Source organism: Cryptotermes secundus, unplaced genomic scaffold, assembly GCF_002891405.2.
Source record: "Cryptotermes secundus unplaced genomic scaffold, Csec_1.0 scaffold828, whole genome shotgun sequence".
In the NCBI taxonomy this organism is placed as follows: Eukaryota; Metazoa; Arthropoda; class Insecta; order Blattodea; family Kalotermitidae; genus Cryptotermes; species Cryptotermes secundus.
The window spans coordinates 370,104-390,516 of record NW_019720720.1 but is presented as its reverse complement, the minus strand read 5'-3'; the positions used below and the strand labels follow the sequence as shown (position 1 = coordinate 390,516).

The 20,413-nt window shown below is 42.0% G+C and overlaps 1 protein-coding gene across 1 annotated transcript in view; it reads left to right on the top strand.

The window, feature by feature from the left end:
* Positions 1 to 940: 940 nt before the first annotated feature.
* LOC111872180 (sodium/potassium-transporting ATPase subunit beta-2) overlaps positions 941 to 20,413 on the top strand; it is a 38,617-nt gene continuing 19,144 nt past the window's right edge. The window contains exon 1 of the mRNA XM_023865797.1: positions 941 to 1,189. Within this exon, the coding sequence (XP_023721565.1) occupies positions 1,063 to 1,189 (127 nt within the window). The 5' untranslated portion in view covers positions 941 to 1,062. The remainder of the gene's footprint in view (positions 1,190 to 20,413) is intronic.

Sequence of the window (20,413 nt, the reverse complement as noted above, 5' to 3'; positions counted from 1 at the left end):
AAATGAATTAAGCAATGCTACTAGGCTGTGACGTCACGTAACAGTGGAATCCGTGCAGCGATCGTTGCTAGGCAATCGGTCGGTAAACACGTTCAACAATATAGGCTGTTTTCTGTGTGATCCGCGAAAGGCCTATGTAAGGGGGTGAATGCACCAGGAAGTACAACCCCGTGTGGAGGCGGGGTCGAATACCTCCACCGTGACCCTGCGAGTCGTAGGAGGCGACGAAAAGGGAAGTCTCAATTCCGAGACAGTAAAATATGGTCGCAAGTCCCAAGGGACTCGGACCCGAGTAAGACTGCGCTGGCAAGGGCCAGCAGCATATACAAAAGACAGACCCGTCCTCTCGTCAGAGAGGGCACCCCACAAAAATAAGACCGTAACTGTCAAACAGTAATAATTAATATCTGGTCATGAGCCTCATATGGGGCTCGACACCAAGACTTACTGACTGACTTACCGTTAGTCGCAAAGTAACTTTGACTTTGACTTTGACAGGAAGTGCAAAAAAAAATAATAAGAATGGAAGGTCAGTTGAAATATAGCAGCCGCCATAGACAGTTGAAGTCTGGAAGTGACTATAGCAGAAGAAGTGATTGGAACACTGAAGTTGTGAATTGGGTATGTGTGGATAAAAGTGTTCATTAAATTCGCTAGATGCAAGACCGGCGTGAAGTTATTTGTCGCGCTACCCAGCCAACTCACCTGTAGTCTTAAACGTGGTACGGAGGTAAAGTAATAGAATTTCGCATATTGGAAGGGGCTTGCACGAATGTCCTTTCTCTACTTACGAGCTGAAGAGGAATCGTCCACTTAATACGATTACTTGTCAAGAGATGGAGATGGCAGTGCATTCAGCTTGAACTGTCATCAAAGGAACCGATCGATAAGAAAGGAAGTACGTCACGATTCGCGCATCCTCCTGGATAAAGCGCCGATCTCCAGAGGCTCGCCGGCCAGTTCTGGAGTTGCAATATCCCGACGAAGCTTTAGCGTTTCGGCCCTCTTTGCACCTGTGAGAGCCCACAGGGAGGGTACTTTACCACTTCATAGAGTGCAACCATGGCAGAGAAGAAAGCTGAGCAGTATTACACACCGCCACCCAAACTGGGAAAATGGGAAGGATTCAGGATTTTCATCTGGAATTCTGAAACACATCAATTCCTGGGCCGTACCGGAGCCAGCTGGGGTAAGCGGATAGTGATTAGATATTCCTGGTGTTCATTTCACCCAGACCTTTCCTTCTGTTTAAAATCGCAGTGTCAACTTAAAAACTGCTGTAAGCATCGCCACGAATAATGAGGTTGGTTAGGAATTAAGACTACAATAGACACAAAAATATGCCAATATTTTAATAGCATGTGTTGTTCTCCGCCCTCTTCAGATCCTTATGCACGCTACCTAATTCTGCTGGAATTCATTCCATTGGAAACCACCGGGTTCATTTCTTGTCCACTGCGCACAAAAAAGAACAGTAATGAAATATTGATTAAATTGCTGATGCAGTCCTCTCTGTGACACGTGGTTACATGGAGAGTGAATTTAATTTGCACTCTTAATTAAACAAGCAAGAGAGCAATGTTGAGATTTCAACGTAAGTTTCGCAGGCGTAGAGGCGAGGTTCAACCCTATCGCGTACTGCAGTAGCGGCAAAAGTTACACCTGTGAAATTGTTTAGAATATTTGTCGATTTAGTTCAAGGAGATATTAACGATAATCTGTTTGAAGACTATTCTTAATTCTCTGTATTACACTCTCATTCCAGGGGGGAGGGGGGCAGGAAATGTTTCTTCGAGAGATAAAGTGCACATTCTGTTACTTGCATAATTCAACTTGAATTAACAGCGCAGAATAGCAAAATTAATATGCATATATAAAATATCAGATTTAAAACAAAATATTCAAATATACGAAGGGTGTAAACACTTGCATAACAAGCATTATTATGTAAAATTGAACGAGTTAATTTCGTGCTCTTTTGAAATTATAGGTAGAAGAGGAGCTTACATAAAGTTAAGGGTTACATGTTGTAAAAGAAATGGAACCTGAATGAACGGCTTGTTCGGACGTACATAAACCCGAAAAAATCCGAAAAGAGACTGGACATATATATGCTTAATGCTCATGAGAATCGGCTGGCGGGGGAACAGTAGTCCCTCACCCCTCGGATTGAAAGAAACAGGATTAAATAAAAAAAGGAAATTACCGAATGTTAACAATAAAAAATTACTTTAAGGAATATTCTTCAGTCCTGAATACTTAGTCTTAAGCGTGTTTAAGTTTATTTTCTGACTACTGCCCCAGAAAACGTTCGTTCCTGCTCCCATGCCTGTACGCCTCTTATGTACATAATTTTGTATTTATCACGCGACGCGACACAGAGCGGAGTTCATTCTCTTCGTTCCGTTGGCGGGTAGGGAGCGGCTGGGAAGCAGTCCGCGCGCGACTGAAGACCACAGTTCAGAGAAATGAGCGATCGACAAGATAATTACGAGACGCATCGCCGTTTCACATATGAATGCTCCGTTTAAATTCATCCGCTGTCGCCTATTTCCTACACAGCCAGCTTTGCAGACGGTTAGTGTGAACTAGCAGCATCGTGCAACTTCGTTGCATGTTTGCCAATAATTTCGTCCGGTACAGATTTAAACAAAGCGGTGGGGGGGGGAAGAGAATGGAAACACGCAAATCAAATTTTACTCGAAAAATATGAAGCGAAGGTACCACTAGGAATAACAGGCATAGATGGGAGGGTAATATTAAAATGTAACTTCAACGAATACATGTGAGAATTTCGAATTGTCTCATTCTGGTCCGCTGCACTATTCACTTTCTAACGTGTGAGAATCACNGAGGGTAATATTAAAATGTAACTTCAACGAATGCATGTGAGAATCACATTTATCAGGATCGGGATATGGTCCAATGTTGTGATTGTTGTACAGAATAACGAACATTCTGGTTTCATGAAAGGCACGAAATTCTTATACTAGTTGAGTAGTTATCGACTTCTCCTTCAACAAACTCCATTTCCACTAAACAGAGTATAAGCCTGTTGACTAGTATTCATTCTTAACAAAAAGTGTAGGGAAGAACTTAAACCCATGAAAACGACTTCCCTACAAATACTTCAGTGTATCTTGTTAAGCCAGCAAGAACCATAAATTAATTAGACCAATGTATATTTTTGTATCCTGTTCTGTTCATATTATCCAGTATTACAGATTCCCACTACATCAAATCTTTTAGATACAACCTCGAACTTTCACACTGTGGTCATACCCGTATTTCTAACTGTTAAAGCAAGCCTATTAGAAGTGTTACTTTACTGTCGGATGTGCAGTCTGCCAGCACATAAATGTAAAGCATTCAATCTCTCTTCGTTTCTCTGCTGGTACGTCTTATTTTGTTGAGTGTCGGTTTTTGTCTCTTATTGCACTATTGCAGTAGGAAATAGACCACGGATAACAAGATGTAAAACAATCGCGTAAGGATGAAATACAATAACACAGACACACACTGAACAACCAGGCATAAGATAAACCAATAACCTACACGAAATGTGTACGTAGTGAATTTGTAAGCTCAAGAAGAGATAAAAAACCAACATTCTGCAAGATAAGACCAGCCATCTTAAGACAATATTTGAATGATAGTAGGAAGGTTGATCTAGAAATAATGGCAGAGAAAGCTACTAACACGCTATATGTCCCGATACAAGAATACAGGAACTACTGAAAGCGTGAAGTAAGTAAAGTAAAATTAAAGCTATCCCTGTACCAGGCCGTGAAGGGCCATAGGGTTGTGAGACGTTGAGGGTCCCACATTATCTAGACAGTCTGCTCAAAGATGGCGGTAAGGTTGTCAGCCTTACGCGCCGGCCGCGCTTTACTCCCCAGGCAAATTATTTATTAATTCCTGGTACTCATTTTTGTTAGAGGCTGAGTGGAACCCAGGGCCATAGTGCGGCTGGATGGATTAGGTCAATTGAAAAAAATCCAATGACCTCATCGGTATTTGAACCCGCGACCTTCCGACTTGTAGCACATTACTTTAGTGACAGAATTTAAACATCTGCGGAAGAGTGGGGCGAAGAGCACACTGAATCAGGCGAATATTTGCTAGCATTCGGTTCAGAACCCAGGAAACATACCACACGGCGTCACATACTAGAAGACCATAAATATAAAATGCATTACCGGTTCCCAATAGCCCCACCACTGGTCTATCCTGAGTCAGATGAATCGAATCCACATCCTCATACCTTGTTTCTAGAGGATCCTGTTGACAGACCCTTTGCACAGGTCTCCAAAACGATCTCTTCCCTTAAGATTATGCGACCAAAACTCTGTATCGTCGTCTGACACGTACGTTCCATAGTCCCCGCAGTCTCAGCTGTGTTGATATGATTGACCTAACGCTGTCTGGTGATTATTTCAGATTATAAAGTTGCTCATTTTGTTATTTTGCTTCTCCCGTAAGCCCACTAACTGTCGGACGAAGTAGTGTGGTGTAAGGACCTGACATAGACTCGAAATTTTCAGAACTTATATCTAGTCTCTACATCGGCAGGGAGATTAAAAATAGATTTAGTTTTTCCAGCTGTATCAACTGGATGTCAAGGACGCAGTTCCTGATGCAGTCATCTGACGTGACAGCTATGCGGTGATCTTCCTGTTTCTCTCGTTCGTGCTGCAGAATGTACAGGCGCCCATACGAAAAATATGTTGTAACCTACAACAGTCTTTGCCCCCTCCCCCTCCTTCTCCACCAAAACTCCTCAGTAATTACGTATAAATTGAAGGAAGTATGCATAAAATAGAAGAATACGCGCTATATACATGAAATTTAAATTACATCGAGTTTCTTTCCAAAATTATATGGCATCAACTTTATTTTTTATTGTTTCCAAAATCGATTAATATTTGACATATAGGTGTACTTAAATACATTTCATTATAGAACTTTCCGGAATTTGTATGGATGTTTACTGAAATAAACAGTTTTGTTTTGGGGGGAAGAGTTCTGTTCAGCAGACTGGTGCAAAACCACTGTTTTGGGGTTCTGTTTCCTAATGTGTATTATTTTAACAACTCCGAAACGGTTTGCAATAGAAACGAGGATACGGAGGTGACACTTCAGCGTGCATGAAAACAAATTCATGCTGTTTCAAAATACTGATGCTTGCAGCAGCAATCCTATTAATAATGTGATTTGCTCTGAATATTCCCCAAATAACTGCTAGACCTTATATTATCCCGGCAAGCAACAGAAATACCAGTATCCCAATGCCATTCCTGCCTCGAGCCCATACTCTGTTGGTGTACGTTTCAGAACAGGGATTTGAAGGCAAGATTTGGACAGAAAAGATATAAATTGGCAGGATAGAGAGAATTACTTAAGGAGGTACTTCCTAATATGTACATTTCGCCAAATATTAATAGGATAATTAGCTCTAGCAGAATTGTATGGTAGAAACACGTGGGAGTAGAACAGATAGGAATATTTCAAAATATCCCAAATTAATCGATAAACTGAAGGGAAGGAACCAGACTTGGAGGTAACATAAGATAACATTAAAGTGGTTCTGTGAAGATATAGATTGTGAGGACGTGAACTGGATACATTGGCTCAGAATATAATTCAGTGATGGGCTCTTATGAGGAAGGTATTGAAACTTCGGGTTTCATAAAATGTGGAGCATTGCTTTACCAGCCGAGTGAGTATCTTCTTCTCAAGAAGAGCCCTGCTCCATGGATGTAGAGACTTTGGGGTAAACATGACAGACGACGGTCACATAAAATGTTTGTCAGTTTTCTTATATTTATAGGCAGGAAGGAACCCTATGATCGGTCGGTTGTTTAAATTACTGCTGGTCATCGCCAGCACAGTCACTCCTGGCTTCAGTCTCTTCGAGAACCACTGCCAGGATTTTTATTCTCCCCTAGATATATACGTGTTTCGAAATGGGGCTCCTCTTTGACGAAGGAGAATAAGTCTCTGTGTATGCGCTACGTTTGTTGCACCGTAGTTTCAGCAGGACTATATCCACGCTGCCACGGTGTCCAGGTTATTATGGATTCTGTGCAGCCTTTGTCACTACACTGTACTAAGCAACATTTAAACGAGATATACGAGAGAGATATACAGAGGTTTTATGTCAATGCAAGCTTATGCAGCAGGTTGTGCCTTAACTTACGTAATTACTCTGAAACTGCATTTAGTCAGGTGAACGGTTTCAGGCTTGACCGCCACCAAGTTCAAGCCTCTTATATTTCCTACGCATGGCTTCTCCTTGTCCAGTATCACGTACATTTGGATGTACATGGTTTTGGTTTACTTCTGCCTATGTCCTGTATAATTTTGTTATATAATCACACACGTAGGGAATTTTGAAAGCCATGTGCAATTCGCGGACTAGTGTGCAACTGTCAGGTTTTACAATAGCGCGGAGTACTCTGTTCTGCGGGCGCTAACCCTATGGAAAACAAATTTCTTCCAATTACAAATTTAGCTGATACCTCGCAGGAAAAACATTTCATCCCCATTACAAGGTCCGACTGGTAAATGTTGATTAGGGAAATAATCACTGTTCATTCCGAGAACTATATAAAACATATACCTACACTCTATTTGCAGAGATCTTTAATGTTGAAACAGGTGGTACAAGTAATAATCACTCTGCCCTGAAGAGTTGACGGAAGTAGGAGACAAACATTGTTGCTGGCACAGCACAAGCAACAAACATAAGGACAGTACATCATCTCAAAATGGCGATCCCGCTCTTGCAAACAGTTGCGTTCCAGAATAACTTCATAAAGCGTAATTTCTTAATGCGAATTCCTTCTTCCCATATGCGAAATGTTATAACTGAAGTTAGATATTCGAATGACCTTAAATGACAAAAAGTGTTGCCTAAAAAAAACACTTAAGTATCGGAAACATGAAGTACGCTACCAACTGCTGAAGACCATATTATACCATAAAATAAACAAAAAACAAAACAAATTCCGTGGTTTTAGTCCGCAAGCGAACTATGCCGACTAAGCGATCTCCGCTTGTCGGCGAAATGTTAGTGCCAACTATAGCGCATAGAGGGCCTCGCGTGGTCAGCGCAGCGAATCCCTACGGCCTTTAATTTCGATTTTCCAGACCGGAGCCGCTATTTTCTTGAAATAGCTCCTCAATTATCCTCACGAGGTTGAGTGGACCCCGTTCCAGACCCACTACTTTTCAGCAAATGTGGTAGCCCTGAGAATCAAAGCCGGATTTCTGGATCTGTAGCCAGGAACTCTGACCACTAGACTAATACCAATAAAAATTGTTCAAATTGTTACAAGTAAAAGCGACATCTTAGGAAAGATGAACACCTGAGCGGAGCGTATGGATGACTACGCGACGTTGCTCTCGTTCGCAGGTGTTCATTTTTGTTCGGAATAGATTTCTGATAAGCGAGTTCCCGTTTGGATGACAAGCGAAGCCGAAGGAATTCGCTCATTATGAAGTTCCTTATGAGGAAATTTCGTGAAGCGAGGCTACCTGTAGTGTTTCAAAGGAAATGATGTGCACGTGTAAGTTTTTAAATGGACGCTACATTTCTGAGTAGGACTTAAAAACAAACTACGTGGCCTGTAGTCCGTAAGCGAACATACCGACCGAGCGATCGCCGCTTGTCGGCGAAATGTTAGTGCCAACTTTAACGGATAGAGGGTGTCGCGTAATCAGCGCAACGAATCCCCACGGCCGTTGATTTCAGTTTTCTAGACCGGAGCCTCTGTTTCCTTGAAATAGCTCCTCAATTATCCTCACGAGGCTGAGTGGATCCCGTTCCAGAAAATCTGTTAGAGCCGGGAATCGAACACGGGGGCCTCTGGACCTCTGGACTCTGACCACTAGACCACAGAGTCACATCCTGAATATCCCGAAATTATATTTCTGTGTTTAGTCGAGCTCGTTTCGACCAACATTCTGGCCTACAGGTTCCACATGATGCAAAGTTCCATGTCTCGTGATGTGCCTTCTTTACTACACGGGTATAAAAGACACCGACAAAAAGGAGTGAGAGACATAAAAGCAAGTCTGCCAACAAAACTAACGCCAATTTGGATTAGGAAAAAATCACCTGAAGGTGAGATGGTGTCATCGAAACGCATAATGTCGAATCCATGAGTGATAACTGCTGTATTCGTTGCCCGTCCAAGGTTCTCTCGCCATTAAAATAAACGGCCCTGAATAAATGAAACTGTTAATTTATTATGACGATCTTATGAGCATGTATTCTCCTTTTGAAAGCTTAACTGAAAGTGTCAGTTCCTCTCGGACATCTGTAACACAACTTTATTCTCTAAACTGACAAGCTAAATTATGGCACTTCAAGAAATAAAACACTGAGTTTTTTTACTCATCATTAATTTCATATTATAGAGAAATAAGGATGTGACGGTCCCACATTCGTTAGGCCCAAAGGCCTATTATTTACTGACGTTGCGCTGCACAGTGATCGCGACATGCATGAAACGTTCACCAAGAGACGAAAGAGAAATGGATTGCCTATACGTATATAACTGCCTAGCAACCAGACCAGAGACGAAGACATTTTATGGAAGGAGTGTAAAGCCTGTTGTTAGCATTGCATTAAATGGCCCATCTAAGAGTTCCCAAACGTCGCCGGTCGGGCTACTAAACACACAAACCAGTGACAGTGCTTAGAATACAGTACTGAACTTCAGTCCTTTCTGGGACAAATCTGTCTTCGCTCAGAGTCGCTGGTCACTGTTTGGGGGCGGGGAAGGGTTGGAGAGAAGCCTTGAAATGGCGTGTGACCTAGTGTCGAGTACTGCAAACTGTGGAAGTTCATATGCATAAGTTCAGAGATCACAGACTGAAACGCTAATGGGAGTTTTTAAGTGGTACTCGAGTGTTACCAACATCACCAAAACAAAAAATCACAAGTCCTGTCAAAACAGAGGCAACAAACACAAGTAGCTAGTAAATGAGTGGGAAGAGGGAAATTTAACATTTTCAATGTTTAACTTCCATTTGGGCCGCGTCATAGCTCATGCGGTTAGTCGCTGGCTTCCCACCGCGGCGGCACGGGTTTGATCCCGGGTCTGGTCATGTGGGATTTGTGGTGGACAGGTTTCCTCCGAGTACTTCGGTTTCCCCTGCCAATCTTCATTCCACCAATTGCTCCCCAATCATCCTTACCTATCATCTGGGGGTGGAACAATAGGCAGAAGTGGCCGCAGTACAAGGGACTTAGTCCCACCTCACTAGCAAAAAAAAAAAAACTTCCATTTGAAGTACGCATGCAGAGCCATGTGCTCAATTTCTGAATATCGCTTCTGCTAAAGTTACTTGCAACTTATTTCGGTATTAGTTTTGTTGCTGAAAGAGATAATGTTACAGACACTGCACTGAGCAGTTTTAAATTATAATGCTAACAGAACATGTTAGCAGTATAAACGCAAGTTATTTTTTCTTGTATTTAGTTAAATGGACCTATGCACCATATCAGAGACAAGCACAGTTTGAAATACTGGTCCGAATGCAAATTACTCATTCTTTTCCATAGTGTTCACCATTCATAAATCGACCCACCATTCGAAGTTACATGACATAAGAAGTTAGAGAAGCGTCGTTAATTGAAACAGAACCATCAATGACGTAGATCCTGAGGATAGCAGATGTTCGGGCTGAGACTGGAAGCAATCACGTCCCGAATTCTAGTGTGGAGCTAGACGGCTAAAGCAACCTGCTCAGTATATAAACTCGGAATTTTGAGTAAAAGAAACGTAAAGCTATCCCTGTAACAGGCCGTGGAGGCCCATAGGGTTGTGATAAGTTGAGGCGCCCACATTTTCTCTAGACTATCGGCTCACAGATGGCGGTGAGGTCAGCGTTACGCGCCGGCCGCCCTTAACCCCTCAGGAAGATTCCTGGTACTCATTTCTGTTACATGCTGAGTCGACCCTAGGACCATAATGCGGCTGGATTAGGTCAATTGAAAAAATCCAATGACCTCATCGGGTTTCTAACCCGCGACCTTCCGGCTTGAATCATAGTGCCTGAACCAACTACGCTACCGCGTGTCCCCTCGGAATTTTGAGCACACTGACGCTAAAGTCATGACATCTTGAAGAACGAAATTTCCGTCAATATAAACTGCAGCTATTGCAATATCTCACAGGAAAGGGTCCAGAAGGGTGAGTTGTGTGTGGTTTCTCTATAACATCGAAAATAAATAAGCCATCGTAAATGGTGTAATATTTGCTGACGGAGTATTTTTGTAATGGGGGTTGAGATGAATAAACAAAACTTGAGGTACGTATGGGAAGAGAATCCGCATTTGTTTTCCGAAAGCTAAAGGGAGGAAATTAATGGCGGCGTGTGACGTATTGAATATAAATGCCATTGGCCCATTATTTGTTAATGGCACCACGACTGGAGAAAGTTACTTCCAGCTGACGGGAAATCAGTTAATACGGAAGAGTAGTCAACCCAGGAAGATTCTGATACGTAGAATTGTGTTCGACTACTGTTCTTCACTGGGTAGATGAGACATATGCAGGGAGAGTGATTTTCTTGGTTCAAAACTTTCCTCTGGACACTTAGTTACATGATGATAAAGACTATTCATTCATTCATCAGTAATCTGTCAGACGACAGGTCCACAATCTCTTCCAAAACAGTTCCTCCACTTAATGCGATCTTCTGTTTTTGGAAAGAGACTATCCAGGAAAAGTGATAATGTGGTAGTTTTTCCATTTGCTTTCCACATCGCAGTACAATAGGCGTTCAAACCACTCTGGTCACGCCTGTTGCTATACGAACTTGAACCATCTCGAGCATTATTTACTCTGTGCTTCAAGTCGCTGCTGATGACGCTGCTTCCGGCATCAGTTTTTGGTGTCTCTCTTCGTCTGATGCCTACCCTTTGACCTGTCCAGCAAGGGAGGCCCTGCCAGTAGCTACGCTACCGCTGGTCTAGCTCTCAGGGTCCTTGGCATACTCAAACCCCCTCACCACGATTAGGTGGAGCCACCAACGAGGGGGAAAGACTATTATACATTGTGAAATAGAAAACATAGAATTAATAATCATTCCTTGTTAATATGAAGAATGGAGAGTGAGGATGGTTGAGAACAGGGTGCTGAGGAGAATATTTTAACCTAATAGGGAGGAAATAGGGAGCCGGTATAACGACTGGCTACGGGCTGGACTACCAAAGGGTCGGAGTTCGAATAACCGTAGGAGCAAGAATTTTCTCTTCTCCCAGTCTTCCAGACTGGCTCTGGAACCCACCCAGCCTCCTATCCAATGAGTACTAGGGTCTCTTTCCTCAGGGGTAAAGCGGCAGGGGCGTGAAGCTGATCACTCACCTCCAACTAGTGACGAGGTCAAGAAACTGTGGGTCTGTACATCTTCTCCCTAATATTCCTTCGTGGCGTAGTGCTTAATTAGTTGGGCACACGGACAACTTTACTTTTTTAATAGGGAGGAAATAACATAAAGCTGGAGGTAGCTGCATAATGAGGAGTTTCATAATCTGCATTTCTAGCCAAATACTGGTAATTAAATCAGGGAGGATGAGGTGGGCGGGTCATGCAGTATGCACGTGACAAAATTGCATAGAATTCTTTTCGGCCAAACAATTTGATGGGAGAGATTATGTGGAAGACCTAGGCACAGAAAAGAGAAATATTAATATTGATTTTAAGTATATAGGATGGGAGAATCAGGAGCGGATTCATCTTGCTGGATAGGGACAAGTAATGGGCTCTTGTGAACACGGTAATACATATTTGTGTTCTAAATGTTAAATGTTAGCACCTCAAGAAGGACTCTCTTTCATAGTTAGTAATCCTTGTCAATCCCACAAGAGAGTAAGCAAGTTATGTTTCGTAAGATTTGACGTTTTCACGGCGGTGACTATGAAGAAAGCAGTCTTCTGGGATGTGGCATCATGTAGATGCGGTGTTAACCGACGTTTCGGAGGAACGTATCTCCTCCATCTTCAGGGTAGAAGGAAAAATAAGAAAATCCGTAAGCGAAAAGACCGTGAGAACCTTCTACCCTGAAGATGGAGGCGATACATTCCTCCGAAACGTCGGTTAACACCACATCTACACGATGCCACATCCCAGAAGACTGCTTTCTTCAAGTTATGTTTCCGTTTAATTAAAATTCTTGTTTAAAATGCTACACTTTCACAGAGGAGTGATATGTTACGAATAAATAATTGTGAACTTAGAGGAAAAGACTGGATTCTGCTGTATCATGTCCTGAGATTGCATTTTCAGAGTTTTAATTCACGTAGCAACTAACTCAGCACTCAGCAGTGCAATTCATGCGAGATTTCTGGTCGACAAAGTTGCACTGAAGGAAGTTTCCTCTTGTCAGCCATGATTCCTCCAATACAATAAGCACATATCGTCATCAATATGGTTGAGGTAACCAACCCTTTTCAGTTTCAACTTTTATAATAAAATAATATAATATTAAGTTGTAGCTAACGCATTCAGCCAACTTCATACAGGAATAACTGTTTCTCTGAGTTTGGTCCAAGAAATGGTTTATTCCAAACCTATACTCGAACCCAGAGAACAGAACTCAAACATTTGTAACGCGATACTAAATTCAGTTTGATATAACACAATAAAAACAAAGAGAGCTTCGCTGACTAATAGGACTTTTAGTCCCGAATGACACATTCCGTATAAAAACATCTGCGCAGCGTGTCAGCTGTGCTATGCTTTAGTTATGGACCTTGTTAACATTTCCTTACGGCTGCTAAGCACGGGGTCACAGCTGAATATCATTACACTCAACTGACTTGACCTTCGGCTTCAAATGTGGCTCACATAATGTATTATTAATGTAAGCATTAACAGCGCTTAATTTCACTTCAGACAGATTTTAGGACCTAATTTAGGTCCAGATCTGGTGTACTTTGTTCATTGTGCCAGTGACTCACTGCCAGATCATGAAATTACACAGTGACCACACATATGCTCTGTTCTCAGTGTTCCTATGTTTCCTCCTCATTTGGACTCTGTGTTATTGTGGACTTCCAGTTAAGATGAGTTATGTGAGACATAAGCACAAATGCTGGAAACAATAAATTTTACAAGATCTTGTTTTTAACATTTCGAAGAAAGAGACAACTTGAGTAACTTAGGTCTACATGGGAGATTAATACTGAAATGGATCTTAGAGAAATGGGTTGTAAAATTCTGAACTAGTGATGGGCTTTTGTGATGAATCGCTGGGTTCCGTAACATGGAATTTCTTGGCCAGTGAAATCAATCTGTTGATTTCTACATGAACTACAAAAACAAATGGGGGCACGCGGCAGCGTAGTTGGTTGAAGCACTATGCTACAAGCCGGAAAGTTGCGGGTTCTATTCCAGATGAGGTGGATTTTTAATTGACCTAATCATTCTAGCCGAACTATGGCCCTGGGGTCAACTCAGCCTCTAATAGAAATGAGTACCAGGAATCTCCTTGGGGGCTAAAGGGCGGCCGGTGCGTAAGGCTGACAACATTACTGCCATCTGTGAGCCGGTTTTCTTGATAATGCGGGACCCTCAATGTCTCACAACCCTATGGGCCTCCATGGCCTGTCACAGGAATAGTTTTATTTATTTTATTTATTATTCTGGTGTAGTTTAACTCCAGTTTAAACACCTTAAGCTAAACTTAAATACCTTTCTGACTTGCGTGGTAAATGTTACACGAGTTTAGTGCTGTTTCTGATGGATCACTGCTTATCTATTTCTATCTTGAACATTCCAAATTATTATATATTTATTTTACTTAAAATGTATATGATAGTGGTTATATGAATACTTAAAGCCTTCCGCTGCGAGCATTGCCTAGCAAAGGCCGCTGTTTACAGAATCGGCGCTTAACAACGGGTCTGTAGGCCACGAATAGCCTATAGGCGTACCGCTATTTCTGAAGATTAAAATAGGGCTATATATAAAAGAAGTTCGCTTGTTGTCTTATAAAGATGTGAAACTTGGTTTCTCACATCAAGAACGTAAAAGGGTTCCATAGTCGAATCCAAAGATATAATTTTCAATACATACTCAGTGCCGCCAACTATGGGAAGAGCTAGTTGTCCGGGAGGGGGGGAAGGTTTTCGAAGTGGGCCAGTCAGAAAATTTGCTGACAGACTTACATTTGAGACATTTAAAACCGTTCTTGTCAATTTTTTTTAAATGTTCAAAATTTAGAACTATATTACTACTGATATATTGGGTTTCTGGACTTTATCCATCGTCCTGGTTTTTAAGATAACAAATAAAAACACGACGTTTCGGAAACTGGATCTGTTTCCGTCCTCAGGTGAAGGATTGTGATTGAGGCTAGCTCTTTCTAACGGACCCAACAGAATAGGTGTTTCCCTTTTCCTTCACCTGAGGACGGAAACAGATCCAGTTTCCGAAACGTCGTGTTTTTATTTGTTATCTTAAAAACCAGGACGATGGATAAAGTCCAGAAACCCAATATATCAGTGTGTTATACACCATCGTCAGAATCCTATAGTAACTACTTATATTACTACTGTCTGTCATATTTCATTTTGTTCAGTTCTGACTCCTCCGGAACGCCGGCCCACATTCCGCTAATAATAATCTTCCTAAACATTTCATTGGCTAATGCAACATTCTGGTGCCGTTCTTCAAACGTTTTACAGCTGTTTCGCGAACCGAATTACAAGTTTCGTTGCCAGAATTCTTTCTCTTTACATGTGCAACTGATGGGGGATTCTTGTGTAATACTTGTTGGGTTTCGAATTTTTGTTATTCCTTTTCGTGTTAGATTTGTGAGTTGTGAAGGGACGTTTACTTTTAGGATCACCGCTATGAACGTTTCACACAGTCGGTATTACATCATCACTTGGACTTCTAGTAGTAGTTCAGGAGGTTACACAGCTTATAGTAAATTGTTCTCGTGTCAGGAGCGGTTGTTTCCCAGCTACTCACAACCGGAACATGGTTTCCTTATCAGGACCGCGAATGAATGCTGATAGTGTACCGAGAAGTCAGGCCCAGAGACACATCTGTGCCGTTACACGGAACCTATGAACAGGAGAAACAGCCGTCCTAGAGATACGGCGAACGGGTCGGCCCCTACAGGACCCTGGACATTGACAGCACTAAATAAGAAATGCATGTGGTGCGCCTTCCTGGTCTGACGGCATTAATATAATATTTTACATTAATTCTTTGAATTACTGTTCCTTGGCATTTGACTGGATGGACTGAAGAAAGTCACGAAAACACGCAGTTATGATAGCATGTGCTACACCGACATTCGAACTGGGCACCTCTCAAATTCAAGCTAGAAGCGTTACCTGACCCAATTTGGGCGGTCATGTATAAGTTGTAAGATATTTTAACTGCATCGGCAGCAAATGAATGCCAAAATCAAACAAGGACTTCCTAAGTCAAAAAGAACGCCCAAGGAAACTTTACGAAGGGTACTGTATTTCAGCATCCTGTTGCAATTGTTCACATTAGCGTCCATTTGTCTATAATCCGTCTAAATTGCAACACTTTTTATTCTGCACTTCAATACACTCTCTAACACTACATGTTTCGGCCTCAAACGGCCATCTTCAGGTGTTTTTTTTACAGATATTCAATTAAGATTGTGTCGAAATTGCTACACTGTTTCACTGTTCCAATTCATTTAAAAAAACCATACGCTGTAGTCTTCTTTTTAATTAAAATGAATTGGAACAGTGAAACAGTGTAGCAGTTTCGACACAATCTTAATTTAATATCTGTAAAAAAACACCGGAAGATGGCCGTTTGAGGCCGAAACATGTCGTGTAAGAGAGTGTATTGAAGTGCAAAATAAAAATTATTGCCAGTTAGACGGATTATAGACAAATGGACGCTAATTACGTATGGTACCTCAGACTGAGTTAGGCACTTCCACTCCCATTTCAGGAAACTCTGACACGGCTCAACACATTTGAAAGCGTAACCTTCGAATGCTTCATTGTTGTGCTAATAGACGCTTCTTGTGTGCGAATCTTAGGGAAGAACTCATTTGAGTTGGACAGTTACATTCACACTCAAACACCAGAGAAAATCTTCCACATGTAGGCCTATATGAACTGTTTATTCACAACCTGAACGTTGCATTACGACGAGAGCAACATATATATTTTTTTCATGCGTGTTTGTCTTTCGTCACGAGGCGACTCCTCCGCAGTAGTAAACTGGAGGCTTAAGTTTCTCAACGGAAAAACGTGTCTGGAACAGTTATTAATTTTTGTATCCGCACTGTAAGTCACCATTTATGTAATTCTTCTTCTTTTTCATCTCTTGTACGAACAAGAATTGCGCCAGGAGGATTCATTCTGAGATTAAACATTAGCCGGAATATTTTTCTCCGAGTCTCAAGACATCTTTCTTTTTTCTGGGCAATTTAACGACTCTCTCAGTATCGGAAGTCCTCATCTCTCTTTACATAGGTTTCATACTTCATCGCTCTCATGGGGATGTTTCACTGTCACACATTCAGTTGGCAAATTCTATTAGTTAGGCTGCAGTGTCTTCAACAGCCATGTAATTTCTGAAGCTAAATTTCGCCGATCTCAGGACCAAACTAAACTCAAGACAGATTTGTATCGCTGACATCAGTGTTAATGTGTTTGTGTGGATATTCTGGTATTTTTTTTTCCTTGGCACTACAGCCCCAGTGGGCCTAGGCCTACCTCCATGAACTTCTCCAGTCACTTCGGTTTTTCTAGATCTTACACATTCGGTAGAACTCCTTGGGCGGGTGATCAGCTCATCGCAAGGCCTCTACCTATACACAAACACAGAAAAACGCACACACACAAATTAAACATCCATGCCCTGAGTGGGATTCGAACCCACGATCCCGGTTTCCAAGCGAGCGAAGACAGTACATGCCTTAGACCGCTCGACTACCGTGACCGGCTATTCTGGTGAATGGTTACATAAATATAAGCCCGAAATGCTGAGAAATTGACAATAAGTTTGTTTCTGAGCGCCTCGTACACCGAGACGGCTCTTGACAGGAGTGACAGACAAAAACATCTTGTTCAGTGCACCTAAATCTACATTATTACACATACACTCAATTCTGAAAGCAGCCCTCCAGGCAAATGCTAACTGATCATCCCAAGTACGGTTACCATTATTATTATGCTGGACAGTGTCAAAAGCCAGTATGCTAAAAAGAAAAAAAAAAGAAACAGAAGGTCTCTTTCGGCATGCTAGAGTAATATTCGAAAAGTTCCTGTTCGATTCCAACCATCACTACTGACGAAAGAAAAAAGCAATAACACATCTGTTAGTGCGAGTATGATGACTAGAAGACGGGAACACGGCTAACCCCCGAAAAATTATGTATCAAATTTATCTGAAAATGGACAAAATCCGACAAAATAAAAAGGTAAAATTGTCCTTGTGAGAGCCATGAGAGCGTATGGGGTAGTGGATGTATAGATCCGCATTTTCATGAACTTGGCACTAGTTGAAGGTGAGTGGTCAGCTTCACGCCCCTGCCGCTTTACCCCATGGGGAAAGAGCCCCCGGTATCCATTGGACAGGAGACTGTGTGGACCCCAGAGCCGGTCTGGACGACGTGGAGAAGAGAAAATTCTTGACCCTACCGGACCTCGAACTCCAACTTCCGATCATCCAACCCGTAGCCACTCGCTGTACCGACTGCACTATCCCTGCTCCCATATCCGACATAATATTAATATAATAATATAAATGAAATTCATGTAAAGTGTCGCGTGTTTAAGAGATGCAGAGTAACTCTGTGAAAGAAGTGCCTGCTTATTAAGCGTGAAAGCAGGTGAATTATCTACGCGTAGCTACCTGTGTCCTTTGTACAGTTACACCTCGTGTCCCTGAACGTATATGAATTTTGTCATTTAATGTCATTTAAACTCACGACGCATGCGTAATGGAGTCGGAGCGTACAATAAACGTTCCGTCCTTAATTACAACTGTATATATTGTATTGTTCATGTGTCTCCGAACTACGGTTCCATTTGGCCACTTTTATTTCGCACGAATCTCTCCGTTAGCTTTGACAGTACTAATCGTTACGTTTGTTAATCCTGACTAGAGTCAGCTCACAAGGTGTATGAATTTTGCGTATCTCAAGGAGTTCACGTTAGTGTCTTCGTTTGTGCGTTTCATGTTAAAAATAATGTAACTGATTTCAGTGAAACTGCGTAGCCTATGGGTAATCTGCACAAAAACTATATTCTAGTCCTAACGAGCCACTTTAGTCCATGTTTTACAAGAAGCTCTCAAATAAAATGTTATCACATTTACCAAAATTGCCATCACACATGAATATGGGCACGTGGTTTAAAACAGACATTATTGTAGTCTGTGACTTCAGTATAATATTTTGTGGCATGATATACATTTTACGAAATACAATTGATAGTGATGGCGGTGATTCCTAAACCTATTTAGCGTGATTTTTCTCTTGTCAGTCATGCTCAATGGGATTTTGTCTTTGCAGTTTTGTTTCTCTTCTGAGCATTAGTCTTATTAACATATTTGCAGCAAATGAACATCAGAACTAACAAACAAACATCGTGGCCTCTGGTCTGCAAGCGAACTATGCCGACCGAGCGACCGCCGCTTGTCGGCGAAGTTAGTACCAACTTTTGCGGCTAGAGGGTGTCACGCGGTCAGCGCAACGAATCCCCACGGCCGTTGATTTCAGTTTTCTAGACCGGAGCCGCTATTTCCTTGAAACAGCTCCTCAGTTATCCTCACGAGGCAGAGTGGACCCCTTTCCAGACCCACTACTTCTCAGAAAATCTGCTAGAGCCGGGAATCGAACCCGGGACCTCTGAATCTGTAGCCAGGAACTCTGACCACTATATCACATAGGCGGTCTCAGAACTAACTATAGATGAAAAATATTAAAGACGTCGTTCCGAGAACTAGAATTACACCGTCCACTCTTGTCCTTTTCGTAAGTCTACCAAGAATGCGACTCGTATGCACACATGTTGCTGATCTCAGTAACTGTACTACGAGGACGTGTCGTTTACTAGGAAACACCCGATCTTCTTCCGTCACATGCAGCTGTGAAGGTTATTTCAGACCAGATCCAATGCTACATTTATTGTCATACCTGTTCTCTAATGAGAGGAAATTTATGCAGGGGTCTTAATTGATTTGACAACTCGTGCTAAAAGGAAAGACATCTCAGTCGTTCAGCTGCTATTGTTTTCTGCAAGGTATTTTCAATTAAAGCGACTGGTGAGTATGGAGGGGCGATAGTCTTGATTCACTGCTCGGTTTAAACACGACACAGATGAACTGGTAATTCGGATTGCTGACAGACTAAATAAAAGCTTAACTTTTCGGTTTGGGTAATGAAATTTCCACCACCATAGATACAGTTCTTACACCCGATGACAGCGGCCTCCGTAGTCTAGAGGTAACGTTCCCACCTCATGACTCGTGGTACGCGGGTTCAAACCCGGCGGAGGTCGTGGAATTTTTAAGGGCGGAAAAATTCAGGGAACAAGTCCTCCGGGAGGGACTTTAAGCCGTGGGCCCCGTGTCGTAGCTTTACGGCACGTAAAAGAACCTCATGTCCTAAGGGGACAACTGAGCCAAATTCAGGACATTTCCCGCCCAACAATAGTCTCTAACGCCTCTGGTAGATGGGGGAAGCATCTAGATACCGCTGAGCCAGTAGAGGCCGAACTCGCTGGCTGAGTCGGGACTGATGGCACGCACCAGTATCGGTAGGGTATAGAGACTGGTAGAATATCACAGGGGGACGTACAATAGACCACTGGTCGCAGTGCATGGGGAAACCCACCCCCTCCAATAATAATAATAATAATAATAATAATAATAATACACCCAATGACGCTGAAGCCAGAGCATAGCTCATCCGTACCATACTTTACCAGCACATGGGACACTGTAACAAACAAAAGTAACAAGTAGTGGGCTGCAGATAGAGAAACCATGAAATCGCTTCGAAAGTACAGTAGCATGAGAACTGAAATACATTTATATTTTAAAGCAGAGAGATACGAAATTTTAAAATAGTAAATAAAATTAGTCATAAAACTTGAATTAAATGAAAACAGCTTGAGGTGATAAAACAAAACATTGAAGCAGCAACACGGCTGTATTTAGATGAGATGTGTACGGTTTTATATTTTCGAGATCGCATTCCTGCTGCCAAGGGTTTCGGTGTCCGGAGTAATGCCATACTATTGGTGTTGCTTGCGAAAGCAGTTTTTATAACCACTCAACAATAAAATAAACCATGAGAAACCTCTGTAATCGAATCACAATCTTCCTGAACATTCCGCAGAAATGTAATCACTATATCGCGTTGTTGTGTGACAGTATATATT